At 39.9% G+C, this 15547-nt stretch overlaps 1 protein-coding gene and 1 long non-coding RNA gene across 2 annotated transcripts; one reads left to right on the top strand and one right to left on the bottom strand.

Annotated features, from left to right (window-relative positions):
• The first annotated feature begins 6309 nt into the window (after positions 1–6309).
• On the top strand, positions 6310–7275 carry LOC129766289 (uncharacterized). Its single transcript, XM_055766811.1, has one exon. It carries the CDS (start codon positions 6310–6312, stop codon positions 7273–7275), a length of 966 nt encoding a protein of 321 aa, XP_055622786.1.
• A 4616-nt stretch (positions 7276–11891) lies between these two features.
• On the bottom strand, positions 11892–12894 carry LOC129770608 (uncharacterized). Its single transcript, XR_008742150.1, has 2 exons — positions 12297–12894; positions 11892–12170 (listed from the first exon to the last, which is right to left on the bottom strand). It is a non-coding gene; the product is annotated as an uncharacterized LOC129770608 (long non-coding RNA).
• Positions 12895–15547: the final 2653 nt, after the last annotated feature.

The following is a 15547-nucleotide window of genomic DNA, read 5'->3' as shown; positions in this document are numbered from 1 at the left end:
CTAGTGATGTCGGATTTTTTTATTCAATCAAATCGAATATTGTTCGTTCGATTAACGAACGAATATCGAATAATCGCCCAATCGATGAATAGCCAAATTCTTCATTGACCAAAAGGCTATGCTCTACAATCATTTTTTTTTTGAATCAGACAGCTGGTTTACTTTCCTTTTCTCGCCCTGCTTTCAAAAACAGGTAGTTCCATGTTTGTAAGGAAGGAGGGAATATCAATAATGTCCATTCCTGTGGTTCATCAGATTACACTTTGTACAACGCGAACGTCGGTCTTGACCATAATTCTGCTTATTACGTTTTGCAAACCGTATACTCTCGTGTTCGCACATTTTGCTGCTTCCTGTTGTGTTCGTCTTTTGAGGTTTGTAAATTACTTACTTCGAACCAAGATGGTGGAGTTAACAGGTGGCTCGTAATTTACACTATTTAGAAAAGACGTATGAGGAATGGCAAGACGAAAAGTTTGGGTTTGTTTATGTTATTACTTACGTTGGTATGGTTACATTTGATTTCATCGAAGGTATTTGAAGCAGTATAACAAATAAACAGTTGTCGTTGAAAATAGTAACCTAGTAACCTTTATGTATATGCTTCCTCCAGCTGGCTCGGCTAATGGATTCAGGGAGTGCTTTGATCGTGGTACCGCCACTGGCGCATAATTTGCAGCTTTGTTTTTTGTGCTGGTTCATAACGACAATCAACCGTGCCGGCGAAACTGTAGTCAATGTTTAGTGTTGTTTGGATACCATCTATGTAAATAAGTTCAAACTTACGGGACACGTCCGAACGGCAATTCTGACATTACGTTTTACCTTCCACTTCACTTTCCTTGCTTCGAACGCATTGACATCCGCAGATTGCAGAGTTTCTGCTTCATATGTTTCCTCGCGGGTCGCGGCCTGTACGATGTAATTCGATTCGTGTCCGTAGGTTCTAGCTGTTTTAATCAAATCCTTGTTTCTCAACCCTTTTAGGAGCCGCGCACACGAACTTGTCCTGATCTTCGGTGCTGTAGTTACACAGTCGTACCTTGCAAATTAAACGAGCGTGGAAAGCGACTGCTGATTCACCTTTTTCTTGTTTAATGCAAGAAAAGGCTTCATGTTCCGCCGCTGTATCTGTCATAGGTCGGAAATAACCATGTATGTTCGATACGAAGACTTTGTAACAGTTGATGTCTTTCAAGTTTGGACGCAACTTAGCGGCTCGAACAATTTCTTGTAAATCCGGTCCCATAGAAAGAAACAATAATTTAGTTCTTTTGACAGGATCATTCGCGTTGTTCAAAGAGGCTGCGATGTCGAAGTTCTCAATATATCGGTTCAACTCTTCCCACATTTTATTAGCTGGAACACCAAAAGGAAACGATTTGATATTATTCCAACGGATTGCCGACGAAGCTCCTTCCGTGTTGGTCAATGCGGTCGGTGTGTTCCAGCTCGAGTCGGTATGAGGGTGCGACGAAGAAAGTTTATCGTATGATTTTAATCGTGTTAATACTGTAGCCATATCTCCTAAAACTTTCTCGATACGCTCCATTCGTTCGTTTGAGGTCTCTCCACTCGATTTTTCATTGACGCCCAAGTCAGCATGCTGGTCAGTCTTTGGGTTCATCGAATCATCACCTGAATCTGGAGACAAGCTCTCAGCACAGGACTCGGCATCGTTATCGCTGTCTTCAGGGATTTTCGCACAACCATCGTTATCGTCTGGTTCGCTACTTTCAACTCCCGGGTGGGTTTCATATTCGGTCTCTTCCGAGCGCACTTCAACGAAATGGACAATGTCGTTGTCGTTACCTTCGGCGATGTCCATTGCCAGAATGTATCGGTCCTTGCACGCCATATCCACTTGTTTTTAACACTGTTAACACACAGTTGCACAGTCTTAAAAGATTGTGACGATTATGTTTACATTAGGGTATCGTATGAAAATATGCATAAATCATTCATATCTTGCTCTGGGTGTCGAAGGACACCACTTGAATGTTTCCGTCTCTTCAACAACTAAGTTCAGAGTTTTCTTTTCTACTTCTTCCTATTTCGATGAGTGCACACTCATTGTTGGTTGCGGGTTGCAGACGTCCCGTTCCGCTAATTGATAAAGTCATCATTCAGCAGCGGTTGTCCCAACTCGCTTTTCAAACCGTTCATTTGTGGTGTCCCGACACGCGTTGCTCTAATATGATTTTCTCTAAATCTTTTCTCTTCGTACAGCGGACGTCCCGAACCGCTTCAGAAAGGAATTAATCTTTCTTCGCTCTATAATGCCCTCTAAGAACGAAACTAAGAGACACCAAACTTAACCTCAAGTTCTTGATTATGGGCCTGATCACGAACGTCACTTCACGGTGAAACCGAAGTGAATTGTATACAACCTTATTACGGCTGTTACCGTGTGTGTAGAATCCAGAAGAGTTCATCCGTCGTGACAACTTTGATGAACTAGGTGTTATTATGAATACCACGATACTGTCATGTCACGGAGAAAAACAGGTATATTGTGTTTTAGATGATGAAAGCTAGTCACACGGAATGGAGTAAGTTTAATTTTGTATTTATTTCGCTTTTTTGCTAACATTTTGGATCTTGTCTTGTCTTGTAAGAAACAGCAATTTACCCGCCTGGTGGCACTTTTAGAACGAAATTCTGACGTATCCAGAAGACGTAAATTTGATTATTTGGATTCGGTAAATGCGCTATGAGATGTAATTAAGGATTATAAATGTAGTTCCCGTAGGCCCATTGAAACATGGCGGAGGTCTACTTCCGATTGTCGTGAATGAACAGAATTTTTTTGTTTCTATTTTTAGGATTAGACTAAGAGAGAGTTGCAACACCATAAAATGGCAATGGAGGCCACTGGCCCAAATACGATCATGATTGATTATGTATAATGTTGATTTGTTGATATTTTGAATATAAAATAATAACTGTAAAGTTTTTCCAACATTGCAGAGCTAGTTTTTTGTAATTCAAACATTCACAATTGGCGACCCAGACCAGGACGATAGTTATAACTTTTTACGTTATAGATATTTTCAACGGTATTGTTTTGAAGACATACTTTGAATGAAAGAATATTAAAAAAGTGATAATAGGTTTCAAACAAGGAAAAAATTAGTCAAAGCATTCACAAGATACTGTTTTCACAAGATACTGTTTTTAAATTCTTCCCTCCATAATTCTCCATAATTTTGATATCCGTCTAAAGAAAATCTGAATCACTCTCCGCTTTTTTTTTCAAATTCCTTGAAACCCATCAGATGTTTTCTATAAGGGTTATGCTTCTGACCGACGCTGCTGACCAGTTTCTGTTTAAATAATTAAATCAAACCTCATGTCCCGTAATTACACGAGAATGGGAAGGATCTCAGCTCAGATTATACTGATCGTGAGGTGGATAAATTCGGGTTTGTTCTGAGAAATAGAAGATATTATTATTCATCTAAATTGTAGAAACGGTTCATCAAAAATGATTCTAAAAATTTCTCACTATTAAAACGAGTAAGACAGAGCTAAGTACAAGAGTATGCGAGATTTCGATTATTAAACATAATAGTCATGTTTTATCTCTAGCGTAGAATGACAATCCCATATGTTCAACAACTACATTATTCCCGAGCAACCAAGTATTCCTCCTCTTACCAGCATTTGATTCCGCAAACTAATCATCGAGGTATAATAGCAAACTTGTCGTTCTAAAATATACGATTAATTAAATGGAATATTATCTCATACGCTGTATTAATTTTACCTGCATAACGTTCAAACGTCCGAAATTATGCAACCGACACAACGTTCAAACACCCGACATTATGCAACCAACATGTCTGTTATAAACGGGAATGAACACTTTCACTTCATGGAGTTCATTTTCACACGCAACTGTCCGTGACAATGTAATAGACACAAAAAGATTAAGTGTAAGTGACGTGAAAGCGTACGTGGCAGTGATGTTCGTGATCAGGCCCTATGTTTGTTCCGTGTAGCTGCTGGCTTATTCCTTCCTGTGCCATTTTACCATGTGTTCAGTCCACCGCTCAGCGCAGCGCACTGAAAGTACGACCGACAGGATGGCGGAGGAAGGAACGCAACGAAAGCACGATCGCGAGGACACAAAAACCAATATACGCCCCACCCGTGGGAGAGTGCATTGCGAGCGCAAGCAAACTGCACTGCGTGCAGGTAGGAGACTTCTATTTCAACCGCCAAAGGAAGAGGTTTATTTTATGTGCTGAACTGACGATAGAAGAAAGTGCTTAAAAGAAAGTTTGATATTTGATCTTGTAAAATTTGCTGTAAATATAAAATATGTATAAAGGATTAAGTGACTTATTTGCTATCAATCAACTAATTCCTCATTCGGTCCGTGGTATAGTTTTTGGTTTTGGATTGGTCCTTAAGCCAAAAGACCAAAGGAGCGAATGGAATTTTCCATTTGCTTCGCATCGCACGCGGCACTGGGCCGCTCGGAATCATTCCGTGGAAACGCACTCTCTCCTAAGTAGCATAACTGCTACTTTGGTTGAGAATTGCACATTCGTTGACCTCGCGTGTCAGCCGCATGGGCGGCTGTGGAAATTTGGATCGAGCACGCACAAACATGATCGCAGCAAAATACAGTCCACTGCTTGGTGAAACAACATTTGGTCCTTCGAATCGGATCGAGGCTGGATGGCATATGGATGGAATTTGGATTTTCGTCAACGATTTGGCAAGCAAACTGTGCCCTGGATTTGAGTGAGTGGATTGGCTGGTTGGTAGCAAACAAATTTGGAATAGTAAAAAAGACTGGAAAAAGTGCTTGCAAATTGCAAAAAGTGAAAATTGGTGAATTGGAGAAAGACATTGGACATTGGTGCATTTAAGACATTTAATGTGCAACAAAAACTATTTCGAGTGAAATTTATTTTAAGTGCTATAAAATGCAGCGAACGCCTACTAAAAGTGGTAATGGAACTGCCGGCGATACCGGTGCGCAATCCGGTAGCGGCAATGGCGCCGACATGGATGACTACAACACGCTCGCTAATCTTCGAGGATTAGCAAAAGGTAAAATCACCCGCTTAAAGAACATGTTGGAGAGAGCGGAGGCGGAACAGACAAAGCTAACACCACCACAAGTAAAAGTGTACATTAGGAAAATTGACGCTGCTTACAAGGAATTTCACAACTACCATGAACGGATCGTGGCGGTGGTGGCGCATGGTCGGAAAGAGGAACAAAACTGTAAGTACATTGAATTCGAGACGCTATACGACAATGTGTCCATTCATCTCGAGACATGACTCGAGAATATTGGCACGACTGAAAATCGTCCTACTGCTAATCAACCTGCAACTCAACAGCCGTTGATTGTGCAACAATCGCTTCCTCGTGCCATCCCTACTTTTAATGGGAAATACGAGCAGTCGGAAAAGTTCAAGATTATGTTCCAAGATGTGGTGGACAAGTCAAATGAATCATCACGAATCAAGCTCTATCATTTGGAGAAAGCATTGATTGGGGAAGCAGCCGGTTTGATTGATGCGAAAACAATTGCTGATGACAATTATGATCGCGCATGGGAAATTTTAAGAGAGAGGTTCGATGATAAGAGACGCATGATTGATATGCATATTGTTGGTCTGTTAAGTATAACAAATTATTTAAAGAGGATCATTGCGAATTACGGAAGCTTGTTGATACATGTGTGTCGAAAATTTGAAATTTCTGGGTCAGGAATTCTCAGGAGTGTCCGAACTGGTTGTCGTACACATCCTTACTAGCGCTCTAGACAAAGAGAGCAAACGAGCATGGGAATCAACAATGGAACATGGGTCGCTTGCGAACTATCATGATACAATCTCATTTCTTAAAAATCGCATTTCGATTCTTGAAAGATGCCAGGTGTCCGATACAAGCAGCGATCAAGAACAGTTTATTCAAATGTCGCATAAAAGAAATCAAGTATCGAAGAAACAATCAAATTCGCGAGTAAACACAGCTATGGTTTCAACTAATTGCGAGTTTTGTGAAGGTAACCATTTCGCATTCAAATGCCCAAGTTTTCATGGATTGAAGATTGATGAGCGGCTCAGAATGGTCCGTGACAAACGACTTTGCTTTAATTGCTTGACAAGAGGTCGTCTTGGAGTGGATTGTCCATCATCTAAATCTTGCTCAAAATGTCAGCGTAGACATCACAGTTTGCTTCACAGGGAAGGAGTTCGTTCATCAAATATTGGTTAAAAAGATACTGCATTAGAGAATCAAAAACAGCATTGCACTCCCAACACTTCGAGAGGTTCATCAATGCAGGATATTACTGCTGCTTATTCCAACACGCATGGAAAACCAGTTCAGCAAGTGCTTCTGCTAACAGCACAAGTTATTGCTTTGGATAGATATGGAAATCCGCATACATGTCGAGCTCTCTTGGATAGTGGCTCGCAAATCAACTTCATCTCAGAGTCAATGCTTGATAGGCTACGAGTGCCGAAAGAAAAGACAAATATATTAGTCAACGGAGTTAGCAATATCAAATCCAAAGTACAACATAAGGCATGCGTTCAAGTATGCTCTAAATATAGCAACTTCAAATTCAATTTGGATTGCTTGGTTACTCGTGAAGTCACTGGTATTCTACCAGCTTACGAGATCGATGTAGCTTCGTGGAATATTCCGTCAGGAACACAATTGGCTGATTCTTCATTCTACAAACCTGGACAAATAGATTTACTGATCGGAATGGAGTGGTTCGATGATCTAATTAAATCCGATCGAGTAAAACTTTTCAAGAATTCGCCAACGTTAATTGACTCGCAATTGGGATGGCTAATTGGTGGAAAAGTTAATAGCGAATCTGTATCTGGTTCTATTTTTCAGTCACATACAGTAACATTATCAACAAAGCAATTAAGTCAACAGATTCATTATTTTGAGAATTTGGAAAACGTGGTCACTAAGCAATATGTGCCAATCAAGACTGATGAGTGCAAGGCTTACTCTCAGTCAACATTTTGTCCCAATTCAAGAAAGTTTAACATAATGGTGTCCAAGCTGGGCAAGCAGCCAGAAGTTAATCGACAGTATGATAAATTCAGGGAAAAGTATGTACTTTTGGAACACTGCAATGAGATAAATTTGAAACCAGATGCTAGTGGTATTTTAAAATGGCAACATTTGATGCAAAACTTCAAATTCGAAGAGAAGAATGATAAACAGTTTGGAACTTGTTTTATGTATAATGAGGATACGCTACAAGTGACACACAAGTAAAAAGTAGCAAGACTGGACGAATTTGAGACCATTCAAACCGAAGTGAAAAAAGGGACAATCTTTCCCTCAAGTGCGCCTCATTGAAAGGCTGGAATCAAAAGTTTTACGATCATTCTGAATCATGTTTATAAACCAACTCACCTTACAAGAATGGAATTTGCGACTTTTTAATGTCAAAATGAAGCAATTTGGAATTCAAGATCTCTATTTTCCTATTGCTCCGACCCAAAAGACCCAGAAGTTTTAACCCCTGGACACATGATTATTAGCAGATCTCTAACAGCCACACCCGAACCCTCTTTTACTAATATTCCTCTGAATCGATCACACCGAAAGCAATTTGTATCGTGAAAAGTACCGTATTTTGCTATTCAAAGTATCGGTTTACCAAACCAAAAGCTTCCATTTATGATTCCTACAATTTCAGTAGTTTATAAATTTTAATTGCAATCGCAAAAAAGACTAACAAAAGACCCAGAAGTTTTAACCCCTGGACACATGATTATTAGCAGATCTCTAACAGCCACACCCGAACCCTCTTTTACTAATATTCCTCTGAATCGATCACACCGAAAGCAACGCATCCTGCAGGTAAGACAGCATTTCTGGAATCGTTGGTCTCATGAACATTTGGTAGAGCTTCTGTTGAGACCAAAATGGACAAGAAAGAAATTCAACGTGGTTATCGATACAGTCGTCCTCTCCAAGAAACATAAGGTTGCAACTCAACAAAAGAAGATGGACCGAGTCTTACGCACCTGCCCTGGATCTGATGGCCCGGTTCATGTTGTGGATGTACATGTTGGCGATACTACATACAGAAGACCGATTCACAAACCAGTGCCACTACCTATTTTGGACAACGCATCGATTGAGGACAAGGATAATTCAACAGAATGACTTTCCTTCTGCCGTGGGAGTATGTTCAGTCCACCGCTCAGCGCCGCGCACTGAAAGTACGACCGACAGGATGGCGGAGGAAGGAACGCAACGAAAGCACGATCGCGAGAACACAAAAACCAACATACGCCCCACCCGTGGGAGAGTGCATTGCGAGCGCAAGCAAACTGCACTGCGTTCAGGTAGGAGACTTCTATTTCAACCGCCAAAGCAAGAGGTTTATTTTATGTGCTGAACTCACGATAGAAGAAAGAGCTTAAAAGAAAGTTTGATATTTGATCTTGTAAAATTTGCTGTAAATATAAAATGTGTATAAAGGATTAAGTGACTTATTTGCTATCAACCGATTAATCCCTCATTCGGTCCGTGGTATAGTTTTTGGTTTTGGATTGGTCCTTAACAGGACCAAAGAAGCGAATGGAATTTTCCATTTGCTTCGCATCGCACACGGCACTGGGCCGCTCGGAATCATTCCGTGGAAACGCACTCTCTCATAAGTAGCATAACTGCTACTTTGGTTGAGAATTGCACATTCGTTGACCTCGCGTGCCAGCCGCATGGGCGGCTGTGGAAAGTAGGATCGAGCACGCACAAACATGATCGCAGCAAAATACAGTCCACTGCTTGGTGAAACAACACCATGTTTAATGTAAAAACAGGAAGTGGGTTATATCTATGGTATAACCGCTAGGGTGACGTAGGACTATCGTTGATTTGGAGATCATTTGTTTGAAGTTGAATCTGAATTCATTCTGAATGAATGAATATTTGGAGAACTTCGAAAACGAGAGCGTTACGTTGGAGGCACAAGGATTTATGCATCCAATATAGGATACGAAAAACCTTGTTCTGAAGAATTATCTTCAGAACCTTTCCTGCTAACTGTACTTGAGTGACAAATCACAAACCCAAATGTATTATATGGATATTTTATGGATAGAAAACAATAAAATAAACTCTTTCGCTTGAATGTAATTTTCAATTCCAAGGGGAACTGGCAGATTATTTTCCAGCAACGATTAGATATTTCCACATTTTTCTCGATACTGGAAGCCCACCAGTGGTTAATGCTAATTCGATAACCACCTGTTAATAGCACTTGATTGAAACATATTTGGTCACAGTGTTACATGGATAGAAAATATTCAAATAAACTCTTTCACATGAATGTATTTTTCAATTCCCAGAGGAACTGGTCGATTATTTTCCGGATCTTTCTCGATGCCCTTCATCCAAATGAAAAGAATTCCGTGCGTGTATGTGTGTGTGTAGCGGCTGCTTCGATGGTCACCTTCTCTTCTCCTGAAGGATCGGCTTCTCTGTGCTCCCTCACAGTTTCAAACAAACTGCTTGCGTTTCAGGGGAGATCTCGATCTTTCGCTGTCCAGCACTCTCAGCAACAATGTTGTCTTGTCGATGTGCTCACGAAAAATGAATGCGTCTCACCACCAGAATATCGCTTAAGTATGCTTTTTGTGCGTGATTGAATCGAGAGAAGGTGTGGTTTACGATAGCAATTTGGAAGGCAAACTAGAGGGGAATGAACTCTCTGAGCTCGGAACATTCGGCGACTGAGTAATAATCGATTGCGGGCGCATACAATATTGGATACGGAAATATCCTACTGATGGGGAAGAATAATCTTCTGAAGCTATCCTATTAATTGCGATTGATTGAAAAACCACAAAACCAAATGTATTTGGTCACAGTGTTACATGGATAGAAAACATTCAATTAAACTCTTTCACATGAATATATTTTGAAAATTCCCAAAGGAACTGGCAGATTATTTTCAGTAACGATTAGATATTTCCACATTTTCCTCGATACTGGAAGCCCACCAGTGGTTAATGCCAACTCGATAACCACCTGTTAATAGCACTTGATTGAAACATATTTGGTCACAGTGTAACATGGATAGAAAACATTCAATTAAACTCTTTCACATGAATATATTTTGAAAATTCCCAAAGGAACTGGCAGATTATTTTCAGTAACGATTAGATATTTCCACATTTTCCTCGATACTGGAAGCCCACCAGTGGTTCATGCCAACTCGATAACCACCTGTTAATAGCCGCGCGTGTATGTGTGTGTAGCGATGTCTTCCCAGGGAACCGTTTGTGGCATCACTCTCCTCCTGATAGATTCCCTTCTGGCCTAGGGTGCACAAACAGGCTCTTGGTGATACCGTTCATCCGCGCTTTCATGATAAATAAAGAGCTTCACCGCAATAGCGACAACATGCTCCAATCGCTGTTCAATTAGAACTGAGTGGATTTCCGAGCGCCACTCGCTTATATACCGATTGGTGATTTCAATAGCCTGTTTTGAAAGCAATTTTAAGACTATTGAAACAAGTTTTTGGATCAAAAAGTAACAAGTATATAACGCGTAGACATTTTATCTTTCGAATGAAGTGTTTATCATACCATTTCGTTCAGTTGTTTAGGAGCTATTAACGCTCAAAATCTCGGTCTCCGGCGTAACGCTTTCGTTTTCGAAACTTTGATTTTACACCCCGGTATAGAAATGAAAGACGTAGTCCTACGTCAAAATAGGTTCTCAATTTATGTTGTTGTATTTAGCAACTCCTGACAGGATCGCCAATGTTGCGTTCCGAAAGCCTCTCAGGAATCAGCTAGGCAGCTATTGTTGCTCCGTGTACGAATACACGTCTTGTCTCGTCGAACGTCGGATATCAAAAGAGGCCGAGCAATGGTTGTTCTCGCAGTTGATGCTTATCTCGTGTAGAGTTTTCACACACTCTCTCATCGAACTCCCCAGTCCTATTTCGCCTCACGTCAGTCCATGATACACTGTTCCATATTCAGTCCACACATGCCCACAATAAAAAAGTTGAACTGTCTGAGAATCACACCCGATAGAATATCCATACTTTTTCATATCGTTGAACTGAAAGTAACTCACATAAACTGTGATCGAGTTATTTACATTGGTAGTAGAATATTATTCATTCCATCAGGATGAAGAAACCACAAAAGAATGTTAATAAGAGACTTCTGTAATAGTACAATTCACCGATTTAACCAGCCGCTTTACACTATTTCGAAACCTTATTTGTAATGTGCATCTGTAGTATGTTTTTTTTCGTTTTTTTGGTACAAATTCTGTACGGTACAGAGTACATATTTTCGTCAAAAAGTACAGATTGGTACAGATTTCTTCCGCGTGTGAAATTTCTTACATTTGAACAGAGGTACATGACTACTTTTTCGCCGCTGTATCGCTTGGTGCGGCAGCTTGAAACTTTTAATAAATGATAGTATGCAATCTAGATTCAGAGAAACTATGTATGAGCATCATCAAACACACGAATGACGAGTGAAATGTGAATGTGATATTTGTAGTAAATAAATGAGTATTTTTATGCTAATAAAATGGATTTTCCTCTTCAACAAATATTTTCGATAGCACAGATTTTTAGACGAAATAGTACAGATGGGTAAGATTTTTAAGCCCTCTGGTACAGATTAAAATGTAGCAACACTGCTCGCAATGGTTTGTAGAAGCAAACGGAACACACATCTGCAGTGCTTGTAAGCCGGCTAAGCTTCATTGTCAGTCAGTGTCATAACCAGTTCTGACCTTTCGCGCCAGTTTATGATGTTTGTCTTTGCATATAACGTATGCATTAAAAAAAGACTAATTTATGAAAGCAATGAATAAAAGCTATGAAAGATAATTCAATGGACTAAATTTTCAACAAATCATATGTTTATTAATCATTCTACAAATATGCTTCGACGCTCTTATCAGTCGATCTGAAGCAGCAGCAGCAACAATTAAGCAACTACGCTCGATGCTTTATTTGCACCGCCAGCTCCACCCCGGAGCGAAGAAGTTGGATATCGTGAGGCAGTTTGTGTTCGCCGGATATAGCCTATACGGCATTTATGACATCGTCTCCTCTCTGGAGGAAACGAGAGCGTCAAATGTAATCCTGGGTTTGGCCGGCCAACGGTGTTGCGTGACTGTAAAGTATAGCAGAAGCTAAAGAGGAAGATCGAGAGAAAACCGTTTCGCTCTTTGGGGTGGACCGACTGATGGTGTAGGTCGCGAAACGCGACGTCGTGATTATAATGGACAAAGAGACTTACCTCACGCTGGAAAGCAACCACTGATAGGGGACTGGGTACTTTACGTTCCCCTCCAAGTAAGTAAGCGATGTCGTCAAATATATCTTCTACTCCAAGTTCCCAAAAATGGTCCTTTTGTGGCTAACGATCAGCGAGAAGAAACAGCGTCACCGTCACCGCCCCGTCAATTATTCTCTTGGACCTATTTTGCCGACGTCAAAGTTGCCGGTGATGATGTATGTGAATGCTACCATATGATTTCCATGGGAGAATATTTGACATCTCATTCCTTTACGTTGACTTCACGGTGACGGGACGCTGTATGTGTAGCGCACTTTACTCCACTAAGCGTAAGAACACACTGGACGGCTCTCCCGCGCGGATTTTGCAATGACAGACCGCCGCGGAGCCTCGATAATGGAATGTGTATTATATAAAACACACAGGGCGGGGCGGGTGTGTACGGTTCCAAAATCACTGTTGTACGGTTCCCCATCCGCTGCGGTGGCTCGATGGAGATGATGCGCCGCAACGGTTTTGTTATGGGCACCTTACACGGTCAACCGAATTGACAATAAGTGTCTTCAATATCGTGACAACTAGGCTTTCAACATCTGATCTAACCTCAATCAATATTTTTCCACCTTACACGGTCAATATCGCCCTCGACCCGAGACAACGAAAATATCCGCGATGGCTAGTGACGACATTTGAGTTTGGGATCCAAACTATTCTCTATCAGATTAGAAGGCTAAAAGGCTATTTTCAATTGATAAAATTTGAATGAAAATATCTATTTGGTATTATTTAATTAGTTGAAGCGCGTATTCCTAACCTTACCTTAACCTATTTCCCCTGAATTTTCAGATATTCCTACTAAAATGTATTATTATAATATAACGTCAATTTCAGACATAATTTTTGTATGGGATTTTCTCACCACTTGCAGAAAAAAAGTGATTTGCATTCACATAGAATACTAATTTGATTCGTAAAAGTTAATTTTCATTCATAATTTACACTTTAGAATTCGGTTTTTCTTCCCAAAAATACATCATAATACTCGTTTCACAAATACAGACTGTTCCTTTCAGTTTCAGAGATGCCAGATTATTTTAGTTTGCGAAAATATATGCTAGTTATTTTATCTACAAGCAAATGTTTTTATTCCATAAATGAGACAATGACAGTAGAACCCCGATTATCCGCGAGCGGGTGATCCGCCCTGCGGATTATTCGTGACTGCGAGTTCCATTGTAAATCAATAGGCCTTTCCGGAATTTGTTAGTGAGAGGTAGGCCCATGCTCTTTTGTTGTGGTCGTGGCTTTTACATTATTTAGCTACTGGTGTACACGACCTTATAGATGGATAGTTGATTGATTTCTGTATTGATAGAACATAGTTTTTATGTTGAAACATCTCTTTTCGTGTTTGCATTTTTTTGTCCTTTAATGGGTCATCCGCGATTTTCGTTAATCGCGGTGAGTTTGTCCGACTATTCCGCGGATAATCGGGATTCTACTGTAGCTTGAATTAACACATGATGTTTTTTTCATCTGTGATTTTCCCAGATCTTCTCATTTTCCAAATTTTATAGCGGAGTGTGAAGAAACACACAACCCGCTCACTAGCGCAAAGAATGACCGAGTTCAACGTTAAAAAATTCCTAAAACGTTGTTAAGTTTCATCCACTCTCTCACCATCACATTGTCAGTTTACTTTGATGTTTTGATTTGTATCGTGAAAAGTACCGTATTTTGCTATTCAAAGTATCGGTTTTCCAAACCAAAAGCTTCCATTTATGATTCCTACAATTTCAGTAGTTTATAAATTTTAATTGCAATCGCAAAAAAGACTAACAAAAATTAAATGTGCGCTTGCATATCTGGCAACTCAGTCTGGAAGTCCGTGAGGTAAAAAGTCAACATCATGCATCCATATGAAATGTCAAGCGGACCTTACACGGTCAACTTTATTGACAATATGATGACATTTGAGAGCATAATGACAGCTGAACATGGCCGACGACGCAGAAATCCGGATTTTCTTGGGCACCTTACACGATCAACCGGATTGACAATAAGTGTCTTCAATATCGTGACAGCTAGGCTTTCAACATCTGATCTAACCTCAATCAATATTTTTCCACCTTACACGGTCAATATCGCCCTCAACCCGAGACAACGAAAATATCCGCGATGGCTAGTGGCGACATTTGAGTTTGGGATCCAAACTATTCTCTATCAGATTAGAAGGCTAAAAGGCGATTTTCAATTGGTAAAATTTGAATGAAAATATCTACTTGGTATTATTTAATTAGTTGAAGCGCGTAGTCCTAACCTTAACTTAACCTATTTCCCCTGAATTTTCAGATATTCCTACTAAAATGTATTATTATAATATAACGTCAATTTCAGACATAATTTTTGTATGGGATTTTCTCACCACTTGCAGAAAAAAAGTGATTTGCATTCACATAGAATACTAATTTGATTTGGAAAAGTTAATTTTCATTCATAATTTACACTTTAGAATTCGGTTTTTCTTCTAAAAAATACATCATAATACTCGTTTCACAAATATAGACTGTTCCTTTCAGTTTCAGAGATGCCAGATTATTTTAGTTTGCAAAAATATATGCAAGTTATTTTATCTGCAAGCAAATGTTTTTATTCCATAAATGAGACTATGACAGTAGAACCCCGAATATCCGCGAGCGGGTGATCCGCCCTGCGGATTATTCGTGACTGCGAGTTCCATAGTAAATCAATAGGCCTTTCCGGAATTTGTTAGTGAGTGGTAGGCCCATGCTCTTTTGTTGTGGTCATGGCTTTTAAATTATTTAGCCACTGGTGTACACGACCTTATAGATGAATAGTTGATTGATTTCTGTATTGATAGAACATAGTTTTTATGTTGAAACATCTCTTTTCGTGTTTGCATTTTTTGTCCTTTAATGGGTCATCCTCGATTTTCGTTAATCGCGGTGAGTTTGCCCGACTATTCCGCGGATAATCGGGATTCTACTGTAGCTTGAATTAACACATGATGTTTTTTCATCTGTGATTTTCCCAGATCTTCTCATTCTCCAAATTTTATAGCGGAGTGTGAAGAAACACACAACCCGCTCACAAGCGCAGAGAATGACAGAGTTCAACGTTAAAAAAATCCTAAAACGTTGTTAAGTTTCATCCACTCTCTCACCATCACATTGTCAGTTTACTTTGAAGTTTTGATTTGTATCGTGAAAAGTATCGTATTTTGCTATTCA

The sequence above is a fragment of the Toxorhynchites rutilus genome, chromosome 2 (assembly GCF_029784135.1).
Source record: "Toxorhynchites rutilus septentrionalis strain SRP chromosome 2, ASM2978413v1, whole genome shotgun sequence".
NCBI classification, from domain to species: Eukaryota; Metazoa; Arthropoda; class Insecta; order Diptera; family Culicidae; genus Toxorhynchites; species Toxorhynchites rutilus.
This window is presented reverse-complemented; position numbering and strand designations above follow the sequence as displayed.

Excerpts from the sequence above, each read along its gene's own strand:
- LOC129766289 (XM_055766811.1), top strand. The coding sequence starts at position 6,310 with ATGCAGGATATTACTGCTGCTTATTCCAACACGCATGGAAAACCAGTT.